This window comes from Carassius auratus, chromosome 34 (assembly GCF_003368295.1).
Source record: "Carassius auratus strain Wakin chromosome 34, ASM336829v1, whole genome shotgun sequence".
Classification (NCBI taxonomy): Eukaryota; Metazoa; Chordata; class Actinopteri; order Cypriniformes; family Cyprinidae; genus Carassius; species Carassius auratus.
Window position 1 is genome coordinate 7,490,749 of NC_039276.1, and position 25,032 is coordinate 7,515,780.

The 25,032-nt window shown below is 35.7% G+C and overlaps 1 protein-coding gene and 1 non-coding gene across 27 annotated transcripts in view; one reads left to right on the forward strand and one right to left on the reverse strand.

Annotated features, from left to right (window-relative positions):
* LOC113053052 (CLIP-associating protein 1-like) overlaps positions 1–24,412 on the reverse strand; it is a 65,571-nt gene extending 41,159 nt beyond the window's left edge. For 9 of the 26 annotated variants that reach the window (XM_026217690.1, XM_026217693.1, XM_026217682.1 and 6 more), the window contains exons 1-2: positions 23,976–24,411; positions 20,566–21,143 (exon numbers count right to left, since the gene is read on the reverse strand). In XM_026217690.1, coding sequence (XP_026073475.1) covers positions 20,566–20,760 — 195 coding nt within the window. In that variant the 5' untranslated portion in view covers positions 20,761–21,143; positions 23,976–24,411. Of the gene's footprint in view, positions 1–20,565; positions 21,144–23,975 lie in introns of all 26 variants that reach the window. The other 17 variants (XM_026217698.1, XM_026217678.1, XM_026217686.1 and 14 more) reach the window with 5 other exon arrangements.
* On the forward strand, positions 1,006–1,130 carry LOC113053840 (U4atac minor spliceosomal RNA). The gene has a single exon (XR_003277329.1). It is a non-coding gene; the product is annotated as a U4atac minor spliceosomal RNA (small nuclear RNA).
* Positions 24,413–25,032: the final 620 nt, after the last annotated feature.

Here is a 25,032-nt window from a genome sequence, read left to right on the forward strand (position 1 = left end):
TTCTATTTAAAGCCACGTCCACACAAAGTCAGAGCTTTCCCTATCCAGTCTTTTTTCCCCTCGTCAAGAAATATCTGCGTCCACACGAAACCACAAAACAATGTTTTTTCACATGCCCGACCAGCATCTGGTGCTGTAAATCTGCCACAAAGACACACTAAAAATGCTGAAGAAGACTAGGACTATGCACATAAACCTTGCGCATGGTACACAAACGAACATGGAACAATACATTTATTAATCTGGGTTAATGTTTTCATTAACAAGAAGACAATTGTTCAGCGTTTGTTCATGTTTTTGATGCCGTTTCGTGACGTAGCAGTGTCTGACTAGGGGCGAGACGTGGGCTGATGAAGTTCGTTGATCGTTTCAGAAAATATGCGGATTCACTGTCCACATGAAAAAGCAAAGGCAGCGTTTCTGAAATTTCTCCTCTCTAGGACCTGGTATATAAAAAAAAAAAAACGGTTTCACTCTCCTAAAACGGCGGATCCGTCTGGACGAAACGCCTATACGATACAAAATGTATGCGTATACAGCGAAACGTGTCTCCGTGTGGACGGGGCCTAAATGTGTGTATTGCTACAATACACAAAAATCTTTAATTAGCTTTACAAATCTTTAAGTAACTGTACAATGTCATTGTAAATTTAAAGAAGGCTATTACAAAAAACAAATACAGTCCTATTAATGAGATGGCCGTCGCTCCCCCCAAACTGAATGAGCAGAGCAGAGGATTATGGGTAACAAATAGGTCATCTGAGTCTGAACAAGCAATGCAATGGACTATGGAAAAAAAAAATGTATTACAAGTATGAATACTAGTACTAGAAATACTACATATTCACATATTAAAGATTAGTATGCTTATGTAACTCCAAACGAGTAGTGCAAATGATTATGGGTACATCCATAACATCTTATTTATTTTCATTTATTTAGGTAATTACGCATATTTAAACCAATTTCACTTCAACGGTCAACAGTTTGGTCTCTTAACACTTAACTTTCCTCGTCATGAGGTTGAGGACTGTTCAATGAGTGTATGGTGAGAGCAGGCCTGCTAACACCAGATCAACACATTCGCACCTGACTTCTAGAACACAGATAATGATGCAATTTTTGTAAATCATCATGTTTAAAGTATATCTCTTGCATTTGTTTAATCATGCCTTCTTGATTTATTTTACATGTGTGACCCTGGAGCACAAAAGCAGTCTTAAGTCGCTGGGGTATATTTTAAGCAATAGCCAAAAAAAAACATAAAAATTATCCACTTTTCTTTTATGCCAAAAATTATTAGGACATTAAGTAAAGATCATGTTCCATGAAAATATTTTGTAAAATTCCTACTGTAAATATATCTAACATTTATTTTTGATTAGTAATATGCATCTCTACTAATTAATTTGGACAAAATTCAAAAGGCGATTTTCACAGTATTTTGATGTTTTTGCACGCTCAGGTTCCAGATTTTCAAATAGTTGTATCTAATTTTTTGAAAAATTTACACTTAAGGCAGGTTTTGTGGTCCAGGGTCACATATGTATTAGTAGCTAGGTTTGACTAGCTAGCTAATATATCTACTATAACAAAGTCCTGATCCTTTGTTCTCAACCCATACAGAAAATGAGTAATTATGCTGGTGACACCCAGGACTGAGACACAGATAAACCACATCAGCTGAGGAGAGTATTAAATGCCTTAGAGGAGGTGCAAAAAGACAAGTCATATCATGAGACACTGGGTAGCACAGCTGATTTCTTTGCTGTCCTTCTCAATGCACACATTCTCACAGATGGAACAGATTTAACCATTTTCTGCTATATATAACGTTCAAAAAATTTGAGGTCAGTAAGTTTGTTTTTGTTTTTAAATAAATTAATACTTTTATTCAAAAAGGATGCTATACATTGATCAAACATGACAGTAGAAGCATTTTTAATCTTACAAAAGGTTTCTATTTCAAATCAGTGTTGTACTTTTGAACTTTCTATTAATCAATAAATCATAATAAAAACAAATAAATAATAATAATAAAAATGATAATAAGAATAAATGTTTCTTGATAACCAAAAAAGCATATCAGAATGAATTCTGAAGGATCATAATGACACTGAAGAATGCAGTAATGGCTGCTGTAAATTCAGCTGTGTCATCACAAGTATAAAAGAAAACAGTGTTTTCTGTATTTTTCATTAAAGAATTGTAAATCCGCCTCCTCCCGATGTGCAAACCAAACTATCTTCTCACCAGCAACATCCTGCTTCAGACCATCTCAGGCTGCCAAATTTAAACATACACTAAACCGTTATTTATAGCTCTCCTATCCACCATAGTCAAAAGAAAAGAGTCAAGACTATTGTTCTCCTTTCTGAGCTTTTGTCTCATCTCTCTATGCTTTCTTTTGCTTCATTCCTTCCTCTGTTTCCTTGTTAATGGCTGATAGGAAACACACAGGAGCATGATCGATTATTCCAGCTTCTGCTCCAGGCTCAAATCAATTTTAAAATAAACTATTACATAAGTCTAAGCAGACTCCGTCACACCTGACTAGACAAACGGTGAATAGCAGGAGAGAGGAGGCATGTATCTGTCAGAACATTACCAAGACAGATTTGTTTCATGGATATGTGCTCATTTCCCTGGTTTCGTTGTCTTCAACAATTCATCCCACCTTGCTAATCAGTCCAACAGCGCCTCTACATCCCTCACTCAACCTTTTTTAGTGCATGGCCCATTTTAAAAGGGGTCATTGTCATGAGGAACAAGATTTTCCTTTATAGTTCAATAAATAAAAAAAATAAAAAACAAAACGGAACTTTCAGGCAGAGGGTCATATAAAATAATCATGTTTTATTAAATGAATGGTTTCATCTACTAAAAACACACACGACAAATTACATTTTTATTTCACAGGCCAATTTCATTATTATTGATTTCTTTTAAGTATCTTGCACCCTGAAAACCCCGTTATGAAAGCAAAAACTCATTCTCCATGAATGTCTAACTTGGATCAATAATTCTGAATCATAATGTTCACTTTTGCATCTGGTTTGTTAAAACCTACATTTCCTGCAACATTTTAAGCCCAAGACTAACTGTTTTTTTATTTTATTTTTTATACACACCTCCATTAAGATTTGGGGCCAGTATGATTATCATTATTTTTATTTTTTGGTCTCTTATGCTCACCAAAGCTGCCTTTATTTAATTGAATTTACAGTAACATTTTCAGTGTCATGTGATACTTCAAAAATAAATCCAATATGCTGATTTTGTGATCATGAAAGACTGCTCATTAGTATCATCAGCTGTGACCTGCTTTTCAGCATTCTTTTATAAGAAACATCAAAAGCACATCATTTATTTGAAATAGAAATCTTTGGTATCATTCTACATGTCTTTACTGTAATTTTAGATCAACTAAATGCATCCTTGCGGGATTAAAATATTGATTTCTATCCCTCAAAAAAAAGAACATTAAAAAACTTGAGCTATAGAAATTGTGCTTCAAAAATAGGGGAAAACCACAAATAAGATTCAACTCTATATGCAAACCCAAAGTTAAGTGGTGTGTTACCAGGATCATTCCAGATTGATGTAGCTAGTAAAATAAGCTTGTTCCAGATCCTCACAGGAACAGCGTCCTCATTAGGCCTGTCCAAATGGGAGGACAATATCCAGGCCAATGAGACTGCAGGACTAAATGATCTGCAGGGCACAGGGTGTACACTGCCTGTTAAGTAAATCAGTGTTCAAACTGAAATACTACTGCATACTATACTGAAAGATTATATGGAAAGAAATTATTAAATAACACCGTGTTAGTCTAACAAAGGTCTTTCCAGTCAGGATGCATTGCTAAAGCTATCAGGTCTGTCATTTGCATTAAGCTGTTAACTTTGTTTCATTGCCAACAACCACTGTTAATCAACTCAGAAAAAGAATCTAGTTCTGCTACTACGCTGGTTTACTCATTGGTGCCAGCTTTGTGAGAATTGTTTTGCGATTTTCCATGAGTCAAGGAAGAACAGCTGGAATGAAGTCAAAAGGCCCAGACATGGATGCAAGAAAATCAACATAGGCCTACTCTCCATGTGCTGGGCCATTATTATTATCATACCTGCAACCACACCACCACTAAGATTAAGTAATGGTTATACACTACATTAGCCTTGCATTTTGGGAGGATTGTGATTTAAAGGCTTTTTATTACATAAGCTGGTCTCAGGTCAGCGCTTGAGGGAGATTCAAGGCCATATGTAAAATAAGACTAATGTTGCACCAGAGCTGTTCTCAAGTAGTACAGTGGCTCCCTGAGTCACCGGTAAAAAGGGCCTGAGGGACAATACAAGCAGCTAAGTGGAGTCTGAACAGAAAACGCCTACGATAATGCAGTCACAGCACAAGAAACACCGATACTGAGCAACACTCGCATTACCAGGCACTTTCCATGACTGAATTTCTTTTGAGATACGCCTGAAATGAGATGTCTTCTCATCCTACAAAATAAGTGCCTCCCACCATCATGTTCGCTGAAATGAGAGCCTGTTACAATTAATATGAAACTCCAAAAAGGACCCCAAAACACCATAAAAGAAGTCCATGCAAGTTAAACCGTGAAATAAAAGTCATTATTCACTAAACTAGCCTTTAAATCTAAAATTAGTTAACAGGCTATTTCAGGAGTTAAAAAAGGAGTTCTTGAGATAACTGCAAGTGTTCTATAGGTTGACGAAATGCTAATAATTAATTGAATCATAGAAAAAGTAAAGAATACTTTTTTTCCCTTTACTTTTTTTAGTTTTCTTTTTTTTATTTTCTATTTTTATTTTAAAATTACAATTTATTATTAAAAGCAATATATATATATGAATTTTCTATAATTAGTTGTAACAGTATTATTGTATATAAAATACAAAAAATCAAATACAAATAATATAAAATAAAATACTAATACAATATTTGTTTTATATATTTTTATTATACTTTATAGACCTTATGTAACCACACCCCTTTTCAGCACTGCGCTGATTGTCTTCTGTTTTTTAGTTTATTTTTTCCACAGCATGAAGCTAAGATCTTACGGATTTATGAATCAACCTATCATTTTAAAATCTCCACCTGACATTTTTGTTCATGACAACTTCTGTTAACTCTACAATAAGTACATCCACTTCAACAGTTAATTACTCTTTGACAGCAATTTTACAGAATATGAAAAAAAAAAAGTTTGGGAATTCCTGGGTTCCATGCGAGTTGCTGGACCAACACTAGTAACAGATCTAAGCTAATAGAGAGTATTGGCTAGGTAAAGGAGTGCTAGTTTTCAGAATACAACGGTGGACAAAAAGACAAAATTTAAAATCTTCAGAGTGCTCATGGGACTAATTACTGCAGGCATGATCTCTATCAAAACAACATGCACAAGCCACGAGGAACTAAACAATCTACTCTACATCAAACCAAAAATCACAGCAACATAAGAACTATGGAACTTGGGCTGAAAAGTTACACAAGAAATACAGAACAATAACAGTGAGCTAAATAAAATTTCTAATTAGAGCGAGACATCGCTCAAAGAACCAAAAAACATCACTGTCCTTTCTGTGACCTGTGTGACCTCTATTAAACCACATATATACACATATATTTAAACATGCATTAATTTGAGAGAGCTTATCAGCACTGACCTGATCCCAACCCCATCACCTTCCTCTTTATGTAAGAGGGAGAACACACAGCACTGTCCACACACTCAGTGTTAATTTCGTTGACTAAATATTTTCGTCATTATTTTCGTCACGAATATATTTTTGCGGACGAAAACTAAACGAAAACTAAAATAGAAGGCACTGATGGAGACTAAAACTATGACTAAATTGATTGACATTATCGTCAACGAATAAAGGACGAGACAAAAATAGACTGTGACGAAAATCAAATCAACAGACGGGAGAGATGCGAGGAATGAACAAAAGAACCGGCAAAACGGAACAGGCGAGACTGCATGAGAGAAGAGAACCAATCCGAGCCTGACTTATTGAGACGTGAAGCGAAGGTTTTCAGTTTTTAAATGAGCTCCCGGGAAGACGGCATTCGAAGAGGTGATGTCTAAAAAAGCGACAAAATGTCCACAGCTCACTTCACGTTTGACGACGAACAAAACAAAACAAACTGTAAAGCACGTGGAGAGCTCATTCGTGGCAAGAACACAACCAATTTGAAAAGACATTTACAGACGAGCCACCCGGACATTTTCTCAAATGTAATTTCACAACGATGTTCTTTTGTTTATTGAGCTAAGCAAAATTGGAAGACTGCAGTGCGTAGATGTTGTAGCATTAAATATTACGAACAGAAAAGTACTGTAAAATAGCCCCTTCTTCAAGTTAGATGAGAGCACAATACTAATACGTAATATTATGATACATACATTTGATTAATACTAATGTTTAGTATATTTTATAATGTTCTACCTGTTGACAATATCACAAATATTTCTATATTAGTCATGTGAAACGTGAATGTTCACATCCTATCATTATACATACAAATCTAGCAATATTGTAGTATTTAAAACATACAATATTGCTAGACAAATGAATACCTTATATTATTCCTTATGAATTACCTTTTTTTTTATCCACCTAGCTGCCAACTTATTAAATATTTACTTTAAATGTATGCACTTATTGTTCAGCTCAGCTGTAAGCTTTAAGGTCCTGGACCTAACGTTATTTTTCTTTTATTGTTGGTCAATTGGCAGCTAGTTATTGTTTACATTATCATGCTGCATAAAAGCTTTTGAATCGAAATAAAGACACAGTTGTGTTGAAATAAAGTTGAATTTGTGTTTTATATATTTTTATATAGTTTGTTTCCTATACCAGCTGGAAAAAATTGTCTAGTAAATCTGTTATTGATTTTAGTCTTATTTTAGTCGACTAAAATACCAAGCAATTTTAGTCGACTAAAATAAGACTAAAATTAAAACAAATCAGATGACTAAAACTTGACTAAAAATAAAAAGAATTATAGTCAAAAGACTAAGACTAAAACTAAATTAAAATTTTGTGTCAAAATTAACACTGCACACACTGTCCTCACAGACATCACTGTGGTTCACTGGGCTGCAGAACTGTCTACGGGCTATTAAACATTTTTAGGCATTGTGCTGGAGACAACAACTCTAATATATGAACAGCACTGAACACAATATCCTCTGTGAAATGAGGAAACAAACAACAAAAACAATCTCATTACTTGGGCAATAAATGTTGCTGTGTTACACTAAAGCTTTTCAAATTAAACTAAAGCTTGTGGATCTTGATAATGGCGTCACTAAGAAACTGTCCTCACAAAACAGCACATTTTTAGAGAAAACAAAAACATTTTTATTCTCATTTCTGAATATTAACCATTTACAAAAAAATTACTAAGGTAGTACCACTGGACAGTGACTATATTAGATGATATAATTGATAGATCGGAATTAAATATTTATATTAGCTGTAAATGGTATTTAAAAATGACGACAATGGTAAAACCCTGTTCCCAGCTTCACAATAATATAGAGACAGTATGACTAATTCACACACGCAATCACTCGTACTGGTATTGTGCTAATTTATCATTATATGATCTTTATTTATCTCTTACACCAAGCAATAATCTGAAAGAAATAGGGATGGGTATCGAAAACCGGTTCCAAATATCCAAGAACTGGGTATTGGATAAGACGCATGAATTTCGATTCTGCTTAACATTCCTGCATTCACATTTTAATTTGATTAAAAATGAATTTTGCGCACATGAAGCACAAGCGAGTGCACAAAGAGCAGCGGTCGGCCGCCGCGCTACGGGTTTCCGGTTTGTGTCCGTTCTCGCATGGTTCTGTGTATTTCCACTGTAGAAAAGGTTGTTCCGAGTCGAAACTGACTTCTTTCATATTTGTCGACCAGTATACAGACAACTACATCAGTATATCATCATAAACAAAGCTGTTTTTGTATTACGTAAACAGATGGGAAAGAAAACACACATGTACAGTATTTTTGCTTAAAGAGACAACAGCCTAATAATCGCCTTGCCTGTCATTAATGTTAATCAAAGAACAAAAGAAAATCATTCATTGATCTTGACTAAATATATTTTTAATAACTTCAATTTATTAATCTTTATTTTATTTATAAAAATAAAACTATGCAGTGTTTTTAAACTTTTAATTACAGTTTCTGTACCTGAAATTTTGTTTAGTTGTAGTCCATTTGCAACATTAACATAATCGTCCAGCCCTACATATATACATATATACACATTCATTCATTCATTCATTCATTCATTCATTCATTCATACATGTGTATATATGTATATATGTAGGGCTGGACGATTATGGCCTTAAATCAAAACCTCGATTTAATTTAACATTTTACCTCGATTATGACTAATGAACGATTATTTAGTTTCGGTTTAGTTTTTTTTGCCCTCATAGTTCACTGACAAGGTTTGTACTGTATATATGATTGACTATTAAGGTGAAATATTTTTTCCTATTGAAAGTGATCTGACATCATAGCTCACTACTTCAAAGTGATTCTCAATCAATGAATAGTACACATTAATGCCAAGCGATTGCTTATGAACTCGAGTTGATTAATTATGACAATGTCTACTTTATGACCTTTATATAATATGCTTCAGACAGCTGTAAGAATGCATATTTTCTCTCGCATCTGAAGAATCAGCCAACAAAAGTATAGACATTTCAAAATAAGAGTCCCGGTGTATTTCGGACTTTTTTATAATTAAAAGTCACAAATAAGGTTTTTTTATCTTTTTTTCATTATTTGTATTTTGGTTACATAACTTTATTTAATTTAATTTCCATTTCTTTCATAGTAAACTATTGTCAGTGTGACAAAAGCCACTGACAGTCAAGTAGTATCAACAGGGCCTGACTGACAACCCGAGCATTTCATTTTCCTCACAATAGAATGCCAAACAAGCCTACACTTAGAGGTCAGAGGAAACTTTTCAACTGCTTGGAATATACAGTCAAGAATGTCCTCTGGGGGGGAGGAAGCTGGTGACATCTTGACAGTGAGAAAGGAATGTGGACAAACCTTGCCAACAAAACGGAAACTTTAGAAAGGCAGAACTACTACAGCTGATATTCAGCAAAGAGCATTTCTTCTTATCAAACACACACATGCAGCTTTTACGACAGCAGGTGCTGACCAGTGCAGGAAATCTGAAGTGTGCATGACTGTAGTGTGTGTGTGTGTGTCAAAGACAACTTTCTCTAATCCATCAAGTTGCTGGGGTGTCCAAAGCCAGTGTGTGGTCCATACAAGTCACAATATTGGTAAAAAGTCAAGACATGGACTTAAGCATGACTCCATTTTAGACTGACTCTCTAAATAACAACTTTGAATACTTCAGCAGTGAGAGTGAAGGTGGCTCAACAAAAGATTGTGTGTAAAGCACAGACAAGCAGATAAAAATCTGTCTAAACATTCTCACACTCGCAAGAAGGGAGTGAAACTAGACGAACAACATTAAAGGCCAAACTAAAAGATATATAATGCTTATACACAAAAACATACACATACATCACATACCATTCAAAGGTTTGGGCCCAGTACGATTTCTGCAATTAATCATTCAACTAATCAAGTGTTTTTTTAATAAACACTGTTTTTTATTTTCCTATTCAAAGAATCCTGAAAACTGTAATTTTAGAGTCAGTTTTATTTTTTGGAAATAAATTGATGCATTGAATTACAGTAAAGATATCATGAGAATCAGACTGAAAAACGTATGTGCACCCCTGGCAACTAATGACAACTAATGTATGCTGTCCGATGCAACCATAAGAAAATCAGGTTCAAACAGAACTAACATACTAATTCATGAGCTATACTCTAAAACAAAACATAAAGGACCTAATGGACAGTAGTAAACAGCTTAACAGACAGGTGACCTTGGCACAAGCCAAGATTCTCAGGAACTCAGGAGACTGTGTAGTTGACATTGTGTGACATTGGAAGTGTTTTGGTCATTCGTGCTGTTGAAGGGCAGCTGAATTAACAGCTCTTGACATATCCACATCAGCACCTCTGCCACATCCATTCCATCTCACTGCTCAAGTAAGACGACAAAGAGTTCAGAGTTCAGATCATTTGTACGGAGGGCTGAACTCTATAAAGCCCCTTTCACACTGCCATTCCGGCAAATACACGGGTAAAGTGTTCCGGCATTTGTTCCCGGGTCGCTAGATTTTGCACTTTCAAACTGCCAGTGATTAACCGGGATATGTGCGTGCTTTCAGACACAACCTGTAAAGATCCCGTAACGACACGTGACATCAGGGCGTGATGTGTAAAGTATGAGTCGAAAACGCTAGGCACGTTATACTTTCACTGAAGCTAATGAATGATTTCAGCATCAGCGCGGAAAGTGAGGAACAAACTGATCTCTGCTTAATTACAGTTTGCACATATTTTTTCGTCGCGAACGTTGATCTTCCTTCAAAACAGCCGGTAAAAGAGTCGCGCGATAACATGCATCATCATTTCAACACATTATTAGATCTGGCTTTTGTTCACACAGCGCTCATCCCGGGTTGAACCCGGCAATGTTACTAGGTCCCCGACCCGGGTTCAATGCCGGAATCGATCCTGGGACGTGTTTACTTTCACACAGAAGGCGACCCGACAATGTTCCGGCAATTTGCCAGATCCGACGTGCAGTGTGAAAGGGGCTTAAGGCATGAAGTTCAGCTCGATTTCCTTCAAAAGCCTGGATGAGCTGGTAACACACTGGTTGTCCTGTTTATAATTGGAACCGATAGTCGATTGCTGCAACTATCCAACTATCCAAAAATCCATGCTGATAGTTTTGCAGGGTTGTATCCGTTTTAAGGATCTCTCAGAGCTGAGAAGGTTTGCTGTCATTATACAGTACAAGAGTGGGCTCTAGAGTCAGAATCACTGACATCACGTGCTGTTTTTTTTTTTTTTTTTTTTTTTTTTTTTTTTTTACATGTGAGGCTTCACAGAGCGGAACATTTGAGATGTGCATTTAAAATAGGCAATGAAAACGGAGTGTACAATATACTATATAGTGCAGGTTTTCATATCATTACTAAGTATTTCATTTGTTGGCTAGATGCTGAATTATTGAAGCAAGAACAGGATGCAAACATTAGTGGCACCTCAAGCAGTTAAAACATTGTGACAAAAACCCAAATGTTTAATGTCAAGACTGTTACCATGTATTTACGTTATCGTTTATCCAGCTGGTCACTCACACAGTTCTCCAGAAATTACATTTTGGTTGCGTTGTTAATCCAAAGACTTCAAGGGCTTCCCCACTAATAGACAACTAACTGAGAACAGATTTAGTTGATCAAAATGTGATTAGTTGCAGGAAAAGTCTGTGCTTGCCTCACAAACATAAAAAATATCTACATAAATCTATATAAAGCAAAATGTCTACTTTTAAATGAACCACTTCTAAAGCAAATATTTTCAGATTATGTAATCCGTATGAAACATGAACGTCCACTGTGGAGAGGAGTCAGTTTTCAGCTGAAAATACAGAAAACACTAGTTTATCAATGAATTATTATAATGTTATTAATATAACATACATACATATATATAATATAATGTTCTATAATGTTTTTCCTGACACATTCATAATTATTACTTCTTCTGGTGTGCTGTGGCAAGTTTTATACGTGCTTTGACTGTTAATATGAAATGGTAACACTTCACAATAAGAGTCCATTTGTAACATTAACTAAGGTTAATAAAAGCTGTAGAAGTATTGTTATTTGTTAGAGTACGTTAATTCCAAAATAATAAAAAAATGTATTTTACAGTTGCCTCTGTCAACATTCATTCTTGAACTATGAACCAACGTTAATGATCAATACATAATTTATATTTAATATTAATATTTTCATACATTTACAAAGTATGGTTCAGTTCAGTACTTTTTTTTTTTATCATTATTTTAGATTTTGTTCAATATCCATTAAAAATATATATTGGTTGATTTATCGGTATCGGCCAGTGTGGTCCAACCTAGGTCTAGGTAAAAATCCACTATTTAAACTTTATCAGTAACAGCAACAGCAGTGTTGTCACAGTACCAAAATATCAGTAGTCAGTACCAATAGTTAAATAAAATTATTACATGAATGTTGACGAACATATGGAAATGAAATTAAATAAAGTTGTGTAACCAAAATACAAATAATGAAAACGTAGTTTATGAATAATTATGAGCATAATTTAACTAATTATGGAAGTCAATGGGAACCAAAACTGTTTGGATACCAACATTCTTCAAAATATTTTCTTTCATGTTTCACAGAAGAAAGTAAGTCAAACAGGTTTTGAACACCATTAGTAAATGACGACAGAACTGTCATTTTTGGTGGACTGTTCTTTTCAACCGAAACAGACTATTGTTTTTAAGCAATGCATACAACAGTGAAACATTTACAGTGAGCTAATTTGTGTATGATACCTAGTATAAAATACGATTTCTCTGGTCTAATCAAGCACTAGTAAATTGGATGAATTGCTAACAGCACAGACAAATGGATGCTTTAATGTTGTGTTTTCCAAGCAGGCCTTGATCAACACAAGTTTCAGACCCTAAAAGCAAACCATTGAAGCTCTGCTAGTAGGCTTAAAGTGGCTGTTTAGCACCAACAGACTTCATTAGAATTGCATTGCATTGATAGAACACAATTGTAGGAAGAAGACCAGACAGAGCTTTGTATAGAGCTTTGTGTGTGCACAATTTTTTTTATTGACAAAGTGACCCTAACTGGTGACTTCTAGAATATAGGATGACACTTGTCACACATATGACTAATCGCTAAGATCAATATGAAGAACAGGATCAATGCTTGGGATCCTTACAACCCTGATTCTACAATTAAATGCATGCACACATAAAGAAACTAACAGAATAATGCAACCATTATCTTGTATTGTATCTAAATGCAGGGTCAGATTAAGATGTTTTCCAATTAATAGCATGCAGTATTTTTAAATGGTTAGTTAAAATTTGCTTTTTAAAAGTTAATGCCACTGTGATAACAAAATTGAAATACACTGAAAAATATAGTGTCATAAAAACATATGGCTAGAGAAGAAATTACATCAACCCTAACCCTGTGCTTATATAGTCAACATGAAAACGTGAGGATTTATATAGTTAGGCATGCACAATTAATTACGATTAAAACTAGGTGTTTACATATCAGAGGGAGGAAAATGATTTTGAACCCTATTCACTGAATGTGAACAATGCTGATCATGTCTTAACATGATTTCAAGCTCATAACCATATAATTTCTAATTTTCCTACACAAAAACAAACATTGGCACATGATGAGCTATTATTATGGCATACAAGCACAAAGGTCTATTCAGAGGACGGAACACTCATTCAGTAAGACTGACAAAAGCACAAGGGCAAAAGGATGGGTATCATAAAAAGATAGCGCTATTTCCCGCTCAATTTAGTTAAGCAATACATCCGTAGAGAAAAGCACAAGCTTCTCTGTTCATGCACAAGCAGTGGAACAACACATCTAATGCAGTGGCACGAAAGAGAATCAAGCACAGGAAAAATGGCCGAATTCAAAGCACCTTTGTGAGATGCTGTTCATTTGTTCATGTGAAGTTTGGAATAATTATCAGAAAAAAAAAAAGAATACAAATAAAACCTAAATACAAATAACAAATTAAACCTCAATAATAAATACATTGGTCTATGTAAAGTATGCAATAAACTAAAATAAAATATGTATTCTTTTTAATCAATCAATTCAATATTCTTCAATAAAATATGAGCCAAACACAAAAAATTATTTATATTATATTTATAAAATATTTAAAAAATGCTAAATATTGGCCGATATCAGCCTTGGTCATATATATTGGTCGACCACTACTCTCTGATGATTTAGCAATTAATATTCAAGAGTTTAAAAGCTGTGGGAGTTTGAAGAAAGAGGAGAAGGGAAGGTAACAGCTGGGCAGAGAGACAGAGGTGGAACGTTGCCAATTAAATCAAAGTCTCGTCTTCCGGAAGCTTTAGTAGCTTAAGAGAGACAGACTACAGCAGCCGCTCTCTGCATGCAATCATTCCCTCACTGTACTCTGGCATCCCATCACCCCCTGCGCCAACACCATCATGGCGCTCTCCTGCCGCCAGCCTGGCTCCGTGCACATCACACACGGTTCGGAGACAGGCAAGTGGGCTGCACATGCTAGCTATCACACTGCAGTTAAGGAGGGGGGAAAATTGTATATATATATATATATATATATAAAATCACTCACAGCTGAGAACTGAAGAGGGGTGTTCAAAAAGAGAGTATGGAGTGATGGAGTAAGGTGAGGAGACAGAGAGAGAGAGAGACTGTAGAAGTTTGAATAACAAACTGACAGGACAAGAAAAGCATGGAAAGCAGGAAGAAACCTGTGAGAACACATGGAGGGGACAGTAAAGATTAGCCATTGGATATACTACCATTTAATTAAACTGAATGTATTGCTGATCTTCACTTCTATATACTAAAATCTACCATGATGTTTATACTATTTTGTATAGTGTTCAAGCAAAACGTATTTTTAATGAGAATGTTTTTATTTTATTTTTTTTAATTTAGAGCAGGGGTGCTGATGGTGACTACAAGGTAAATATAATGCAATTTAAAGGGATAGTTCACCCAAATATTATTTTTGGGTCAACAAACCATTTAATGAATGTAAATAAAATCTACACAAAATTGCAGTATTCTTTGATGAATATAACCTTCAAAATAACTTATTGGAAATAATTTTGTTAAAATGTAAAATGATTTAAGGTCTCTTTTCATAAATTTAATGCATTCCTACTGAACAAAAGTATTCATTTCTTAAAATCTTAAAAAAAAAAAATCTGGATTGCATCTTGCACAATAGCTAATCAATTCATTATCAATACCGATAATGTCATGCATGATGACATAATGTGCAGGGTACACATATACCTCCTACCAAACATAGGATGACTTCACATTCTCAACTCAACATTCCAGTACAGGCTGACTAAACAAACATTACAAGAGGTTATGCAGCCTACTAAACTTTGAGCCTTGCTTAAATGACAACAGCAACATACTCCACTGCACTGGCTGAAAACAAGCCATGATGCTTGATAAATGTTTAACTAACACAGACACATTGTCAACACATGGCAAAGCTAGTTTAATGATTTTCTGTCCGTTTATTATGTTTTTCTTATTGCTGTATAATATTAGAGAGCATAATATTACTGAATACTGTTTCAAGGGATCACAAATCTCCCAGTTCGGATCATATTACGGTTTTCCATCCATTCATCGGATCATTTTTCGGATCAGCAAGAAAAGAATTTCAATTTAACTTGCTTTCCGTTTAATACTTAAAGCGAAGTACTTCTTTGATATCACAGCAAATACTACTAAATAAACTATAGAAAGTTTAAACATGATTAAAGAGACAAGAAAACAGCCAGTAAAAATAAGAAAAATAGACAAATTACAAGCATAGGTAAATACAACAGAATATTTGACAAATAAAATATGGTTGGTAGTATTCAAATACCGAAATGTAATAATTAGGTAAAATAACACTGAAGTGTTCACTGTATTAATTATATATAGATTTATCACAGCTGTTTTGTTGTTTGATGATTTCTGATGACAGCAGCAGTATTTATAGGCCGCTGTCCCTTTAAGACCTGATGCACAGATCAAATATAATGATACACATCACATCAGATTTCTTTCTCAGCTGTTTTCATTCACTTGAGACATAACTGACTGTGTTTACATGAATGATTGTCGAGATGGGTATTTTGTCAATTTTATGTGTATATGTCCGTTCAGAGGATTCAGAAGAGGATTCAGTTCATGTGTGTGCGTGCGGCTGCGCGCATAGAGAACCACGTGCAAATAACGAATCAAGCTCCTTTTCACCTTCTCTTTCTGGGATTGTTATAAAATTTGCTTGCTTGTTTAAATATGAACAAATGATAAACGTATACTGTATTATGGCTAAATTTTACAATAAATCGGCGGCTCACATGCATGCCGAACCATGGGGCTTGGTCCGTACAGCTCATGGATCAACTACGATCCGTTTAATCACTAATTAAAAGAAAGCCAGCTGCAAGATTAGGCCTACTTCCCAAAAAGCATAAACATCACGGCACTTTCAAAAGCATTCTTTTTTTTTGTGTTTCGCTAGAGGCACAGGAGTTACTTTCAACCCTTTTTAATTCTATTATTATGTGACATTTAAGAATGAAAGGGATATTGAATGAGTAAGAATGCAGGGTGGGACTTTTTAATCTGCTGGGACTTGATTCAATCGGGATAAATTGGTTTCTATAGTTTTCCCCTGGCATAATGTACAGCAATGTATCGTTCACAATAAGACCAGGGCTGCATTTCCCAAAAGTATCATGAGCCTTGTTGATAGAAGCCATGTACATTAATGGGCTCTATGATCAACTGAAGCTCACAATGCTTCTGGGAAATATAGGCATGTATAACGTAAATATGGCCAATTTCCTAGGGTTTTTAAGTCTAGGCGAGTTTTCTACCACAGATTTATATTTTCCATATTTAAATAAGGTGGCAATAGCTATTATGCCAAAACGTTTGTGTCCAGTGCCACATGTCTTTTGTTTCAGGGATATGTAAAACAGTAAATAGACAGAAAATTATTAAATGTTTTTGTTCAACTTCGGAAACAAAACATAACTCTCAATAATAAAGGGAGGTGCCATACACAACAGTTGCTTTCTACGAAAGTCAAATCTGTCCCCACTAGGGCTGCACGTTCTCAAGTTTTTCATTAACCGTTAACCGAGGCCCTTAGCGGTTAATACTCGGTTAACCATAGTGTGCCATAGTAACCATAACCATAGTAATTTCCGGACATTGGCCGAGAAAAAAAAAAGGAATGTCCGACAAAATTTAATCTCTCCGGTCAAATTGTCCTATTAAAACTGCCTAATAATGCCGCCCATTAACACAATCTGAATTTGAAAATAAGCCTAAAATGTATAAGGCAAAAGGTAACAAGCAGACTCCGCGGCCGCCTCGCCGCGGACATATGACTATGTTTGACACGTAACGTTACAATATTTGAAAAGCGATAATTATTTATTTATTTATTTAAATTACATTTATATCTGAATTTATGTCAACCTATAGACTTTCAAATATCAAAATGTCATGAATTAATATGTATTTTTGTACAAAATGACATATAAACATATTTTCCTATTATACTTTGCCTGGAAACGCTTCCAACAAGGCGTCGGTTCTATTTCTAGCATGCACGCGTCGAGCCGCGCCTGAGCCGCGCGTCTCACGCAGGCAGTCGGCAAGCTCTAACCTCTTAACATGGGAACCGAATTAAAAACAGACACGCCACGCAGCTGAGATGCTTTCGCCACGCATCCAGTGTGTCCTGACCGGTCTAATGATGCCCGGGTGTTGGCTGTTGAGATTACAACAACGAGGTTGTACTTGAAGTATATCTAAGCACTGTATTGCAATACTTGCATTTTGCCCCGTCACTCGTATTAGCCCGCTTCATATTAGAAAAATGACTTCTTCTTGTGGACATTACAAATGTCTGGGAGCGCTCTGGCGGTCTCTGGTGGTGCAAAAATGTATTACAACTAAATTCAATGCACGCCATTGACGTCACTTAACCGAGCAAAATGTTTCACTCGGTTACACAATTTTTAACGGTTAATCGGTTAACCGGTTAACCATGGACACCCCTAGTCCCCACTATTATGAAGTCAATGGTGGTACAAAGTGGTAAATTAAACTTTTTAAACTCAATTTTGAATTGCAATATGATAAATCGCTCTTCCTTTCATTCCAATTTATCATCCAGTGGGTGTGGCCAATTCAATACAAATTCATCATGAACTCGAATAGAATTTTAAAATTCTGAATTTTGCCCAATGCTGGTCAAATAATTGAAAAACTAATTTTAAAACCTGGGCAGAGGAAGGGCACTTGGGTTAAGAAGACCAGACAATTGTTTTATAGGCAACATCTAGAGGCTTAGTCCTACTACATGTCCTTGCCAAAACAAATTCATCTTGATCCTGCATGGTAAAGAGTGTTGACAGCATTTTGTCCTTCACTGGCTAAACAGGTCCTTTGCATTGAAAGGCTAGACAGCATTCATGATCATGTTAAAAAAAACTGTGGTGTAAACATGCTAGTACATGATTTACTTTTTGATGGAGCACAAAATCCTTTATTAATCGGCTTTAAGCTCTACAACAACACCATTAGAGTAAAGATAACCACAAATGCTTATAATTCAGGTTAACCCTTTCACTTATCAGAAATGGCCACAACCTACAGGACAAAACTATTTTATAGTGTTCAAACCACAAAGTAGTGAACTAAAAAGTTTAACTCAACTTTTGGATGAGTCAAATAATCAGTTATGTTTACTACAACCAGCACCATGCTGAAGACAAGGCTGTCAAAGCTTGTAGAGTAAACGAGTCAGCATTATTGTAAAGGCCAAACTGTCTTCTGATATGAACACAACCTCACCCAAACCCTGCCCGAATACTTTCCACATTACTCCCAACATCAACTGCTGTCACGGTCATGGCTGGTGCTTGTAAATAAAATGCGTGAATTCATTTGCTCTCAGGCAGTTGCGAGTACTTCCTGACATCCAGCAAAGCCTGATGTTGAAAAACACTTTCCTGAAATAACCCTCCTAGAATTAAAACTATTAGGGTTGGGCAATATATATCAAACAATCACAAATTCACAATAATTTTGCTGACAACATTAAATGAAGAAACGTGAATATTGTAATGATTAATGCGCTTTTCATTTGGCCATTAAGTTACTATAACTCTAGATGAACAATCCTTCCTTATCTCATGACTTTCAAGAATAAGACAAATGTTGAAAAAAAAATGAGTGGGGAAAAATTATAAAAAATAAAAAAAAAAACACACACAAATTACATCAACAGATAAATACTCAATTACATCAAAAGGATGATAAACAGAGATAACATTTCACATATCACCCAGTCCTAATGGCTGTAATGAAATATTCTCCATTCATGTTATCACATAGCAACTGGCTGAAACGCTTTTGTTGAGTTTATGAAAGAATCATCCTTCAGATGGGTTCAAATGAGGTCGTTCATGAAGAATGCGATGCTGTTCAAGTCATGTGACTTCAAAACCTTGAGCCTCAGGTGAACTGTGCCCTTCAGCACTAGGCTTCTCCCAAAAACAATTCAAAGTACATTCATGATGTCGCAGCATTAAAATAAACACAAAACACAGCAGAGCTGAGCTGAGCTCGATGTCGCTAACTGTTTGACATGATTGCTACTATTACAATTGCTGATTACAAGCTGCTTGAGGAAGTGACATCAAAGGTAATCAGACTCTGAACACTGTCAAAATAATACATCACAAATCAACAAAACCTATGCTGAACAAAAAAAAAAAAATACAAAACAAAACTGACTAGCGGCTCTGACTCAGCACTGCAATGATATCAGGTCAGGGAGAAATATTGGAAATACAAATCTCTCGTGGTTCCTAAGAGGAGTTTTGGCTTGATTCCCATTAAACACTTTATCTCCATTAAATGCCAGTTAGAGTTTGATATTCTAGGACATGGAACCAGTAATTGAGTATAAGCCATCTTATTTCACCTCTAAAGCCTTCATAAATGTCTACCGTAGATAACATGAATTTTTCTTCCTGTTTCAGAAGGCGTTACACCCGGACATACATCACAACAAGGAAAAAAAGACAATCTCAACTTCCGTTTCATGCCGACTTTAAATATAAGATGCCTATTGCATTAATAATCATGTATAAAAATAATAATAAGATTAAGGTCAATCATGTCATTCAATATTGGCCTGAATTTTTGGAACAAAATGTCATCTACACCCTTAAAGTCCTAGTCCACCAAAAAAGTGAATTTTCCAATCTTGACTACAACCCAAAACTCTGCAATCTTTTTCATTTGCATTAGCTATAACTACAAGGAAAATAACCACATGGACATTTAACTAAACTATCATTTTGTGTTCAACGAAAGAAAGTCATACAGGTTTGGAGCAACATGATGGTGAGTAAATGATAACCGAATTTTCATTTCTGGGTGGATGAATATTTTATCATCCTCTAAAGATGTGGACCCAAAGTCAAGTCTCTCATTGTGTTTGATCTTGAAATATGCCAACATGAAGGGTTGTAAATGTTCCAGTGACCTTAAAAGCCCGCTCTGCTTTGCTCAAGGGATCGATTCTATGCCAGACAACTGCCTGAAGGAGAATTCCAAAAGTAAAGCCCTTGCTATACAACCCCAATCCAGTTGACACACCACCCTGCACCCTTTACTCTTACAAAACGTCCATCAAACCTTCAGCAAATTATGATTAAGCATCTAAATGGCATAAAAACCCACTCACCTTGAAGTTGCTGGAATTAACCCAAGAGGTGGCAATACCGTCCACCAATTTATCCAACGCAGTCTGGTCACTCTCCAGGTCTTGACACTTGTCTGCATCTGTGATGTAGTCGATGAGCTCCGAACCCACCTGCAACCTGCGGGCCACATCCTTCTGTAGCACCTGGGTCAGACAGTACTCCATGTTGGGCTCCATGGGCTATGATGTCCTGCCACCACACGTGTGGCAGTGGAGAGGAAAAACTAAAAAAGATGGCTTTTAGCGTGTGCAATCCAGGGAAAATAAGAGCACACACCTAATAATATCCTGTGTGGATGAACCCTATTAGTGGCACAGGCTGGCAAGTAGCTGAGCGTTAGGGATGTCGACTCAGGAATGCAAACTATGCACCATATGCGAGTAGACAACAGCTGATGAGGATTGCGAATTCTCCTTTTTGTCCCTTTAGGAGGCAGCCAAACCACTAGGAGCAGCAGCAGAAGCACTCTTGGTTGCGGTGGAGCAGCAGGAGTTGTGGTAACTAGAGCAGGACAGAGAGGATCCGGCAGAGCATTGCTTCACAAATTCAGAGGTCCTCCCTGCTCAGAATGAGAAAAGAGAACTGTTAGCCCAGTATCACCTCTGGATATCAAATGCCAGTGCGGCTAGACCTGCATTTTTTTTTTTGTATCTCAAATCGGCAGCCACTTTTGAGAAAAGCAGAAAATCCCTTTGATGATGACATAATTTAAAGTCCGGCTTACACTCTCTCAACTATTTATTTGCTGACCACACGTCAGCTGCATGGCTTTGTGGGATACAGAAAGAGAGGAATTCCACTCATATGATAAAAGCATCAAAATAGAAGTCCATAGAGTTTGAGCATTAAAATCCACCATTTTCCATACTGCCGCCACATTAGCAAAATCTTAGCACCATTTTGCAAAAAAAAAAGGGTTAATTGTCTATTGTAGCAATGTCACTGTATAAGTGACATTCAATAAATAAGTGAATTATTGATGTTAAATCACAATAATTGGAGGATCTGTAAATATACAGTAAAATTATTGTGCAGAAATGATTATGCACTGAGCAAATGGCAAACTTCTAGGTAACGTAAAGTCTTGGCCGTGTTACACAACAGTAATGCCATCATTAGGATACTTGCTTTCCTACTGCATCAAGACAAAAATCTGCCAAGGCATCATGGGAATTATCTGGCTGCAATAACACAATTCAATAATATCGAAACTATCAAAATATTGCCAAGGCATATCGCAATGGTTTGAGATAAATTTGTGATTTATTACTTCAATAAGTTATGTATGGTCAAAGTTCAAAGTCGATGTGGATAGTAAAGCATCTGGTACGCAGATGTTATTTGGGATATGATGTGTGTGCATGATATTGTGCCTGCTCTGATGCAAGACAATAAACAAGCAGTGATGCTTTCATAGTGGGTTTGCACACCGGACGAGAAGCACTGTGCCATGCAACATTTAGGACAACTCACAGGTCGCACACTGGATGCGTCACATTCAGCTCATAACAGCAGCCAGTTTATCTAACCACCAAATAGACAAATGCTGTTTACATCGGGATATTGGCGACTGATTACACATTCCATGTATACAGGAGTAACTCTCTCTGCTCACGCATGTAAACGGGTTATCCCGAATGTTTCAGAAACCCAAATAGTGACCTTAACCCGACCATAACCCGAATTTTAACAGCTTGTAAACGTAGTCAATCTTTTCAAATTTTAAAGACTTGGTGCTTCTCGTCCGATGTTTGACCCCCTTAAGGCATCCGCAGCTGCTGCCAACAATTTATTGGCAAAACGGCAGTGTTTTGGTTTTAAAAAAGAGATGGCCATGTGCAGACTGAAGTGATAGGCAAAACATGTAAATCTCAAGTGGCAACACAAAGGTGAAACACTACTATGCTCGGCAGAAAAATCTTCAAACACAGGTGAATCAACCCTCGTTCTCGAACATAAGCAACAATCCATAGCATAAGGCTTTAACAAAACATGAATATTCACTTTCAGCTGTTGTAGTGATGCTTTCCCTGAAATAATTTGCAACATGTGTTGGTTAAGTCATTTGTAAAAAAATATATTTTAATACAATTTAAATTGATTTTAGAAAAAGAAATATGGTAATCGCATATCGAATACCACATTATTTAGCATGCCATCATATATTGCTTTTTTTTTTTCAATATCACACAGCTCTATTAAAAATGATGAATGTATTATTCACTGAGGTACAAAAACACCAGTTTCAGGATCCCAAAATAATGTAAATACAATAAATACAACAATAAATAGATTTTAAAAAGGAAGAACATTTTAGAAGTAAAATAAATAAGAAATATTTAACATTCTGCACACAAATGCACTTTATAAAGAAAAAAATTGATCATTAGGTTTTGCACAAACTGGTTCATGCAGCTCATCTAAATAAATAAAAAAAAATCTGAAGAAATCTCTTTTAAATTCAACTTCTTGTCCAGAAAATAATTTTACAAAGTGTTAAACTGAATAATGATTCACCTGTGATCTCAGACATTTGGTCTTCACTGGATGTGTGTTTTCTGTTTTCAGTGTCACAAGTGGTTTTGTTTTTGCTCTGTTACATTACAAGTCTGTGCCTGCCCTGTACTTAACGTATAAGTTACACAATGGTGGTATGAGACCCTGCCTAGTCTCCTAATACTCCATAGATCAGAATCACAGGTGACTCGTTTATTAACTGTGATGTCACCTAAATGTAAAACAAACACATTCAATGAGGTCAAGCATGATTTACCTGTGCCTCCCTCAAACCACACACCACAGGTCTCCAATCTCAGATTGATTAATATCTTTAGTGTTTAAGCATTAACACATGGATCGGTTTTAAACTAGTAATTAGTAAATAAACTAACCCTGTGGACAATAAACTATTATGCATGAACCTAAATACGCATCAGTACTTGGTGGAAATCTGAGTACAATTCAAAGCAAGATCACCATGGATATACAACAGAACGAAAGATAATTAATAATAAAAAAGACTCAAACAGAATATAATTTTAAGTGAATGACATATGCTACAGTAACATCCACGTAAATATATATCACATTCTTTCATTCACCATAAATGAGATGATTTACCCCGGAGTGCAGGCTTTAAAAGATCTTACTGTCTTTTATACACGTTTAATCTCAAATACCAACCCTATTATGATTAAATCCGCATCAGTATTTCATTACCAATTGATTTCAGATCATGTCTGGGTGGATTTGTTTCTTTTTCATTGATCATCTAGCCGGTTATGCTAGCTCTCACTAGCCGAGCGAATAAACTGTCAAAACTCCGGCGATTTACACAATATCAGTACATGGAAACAACCAGTTTGATTGAAATAATAGGTTATATACTCACTCTGAAGAATGTAGAGGTGGTTTCTGTGTGAAATGACACGGGTGGGGTTATTAAAGGTAAAGGAGGTTTGTCTATCTAGTGCTGCTGCTCCTGTGGACACAATGATGGAGCCGGGATGCGCATGCGCTAAACACCTCGGCTCTGCTACTGATTTAATGTGCAATCAGCTTACAGTTTTGATTCATATTTTGCACTATGACAAAATTGTTTCATTTTATGCTATTTTGATTTGTAGCCGGTGGAAACCAACGGCTAGATTCTGCCTCTTTATTGTGTATGTACAGTATGCAAGTCATTTCCCTGACTAAAAGCACCTTATTGACCTTTGTAATTACCCATTTTGACCTTATATTTAGCGTGTTATTCTACACAATAGCCAACAGATATTTTGTTTGCATCCGCATATTAGAAATCCCCTGTTTTTCTTCTGTCTTGCCGCCACATGGTCATTTTCCTTGTGTATCTAAAACAATGAACCTTCATGGAAGGCCATTTTAACATCGATTCATAAAAACTAGCTACCGTCTATTTGACACTAGTATCGCATTTATTTTTAATAGCTGGCAAGTATTCCAATAGCAAATAGCATGTTTTTTTATTGTTATTATTTTATTTTATCTTTTACTAATTGATATAAGTTATTTGAACGTATTCAAATTTGTTTCTGGTAAACATTTGTAATTTTCCTAAAAGACTTCTAATTAAAATTTTAATTATCTAGAAGTCATTATAATTACTCTTTGCATAAAACAAATAAAAAAAAAAAAACTAATGTATGCATACATATTTCTCTATATAGCACTAATAAAATTGGAAAAGGAATCAGCAACGATACAAACTAGACAGAATACTAATTTGGACAATTTTACATTTGTCATTACAAAATAGTTTGGATAGTGACTACTAGCGAAATAATACAGAAACAGTTCAACTAGTTTAAACAATTGTATTATTGCTGAAATATTGGTTCACTTAAATTAAAAATATATACTAACCACTGATCTATAATAGAGAACCTGATTGCTCACGACGTCATGAAAGTGAAGCCGCAGCGCCG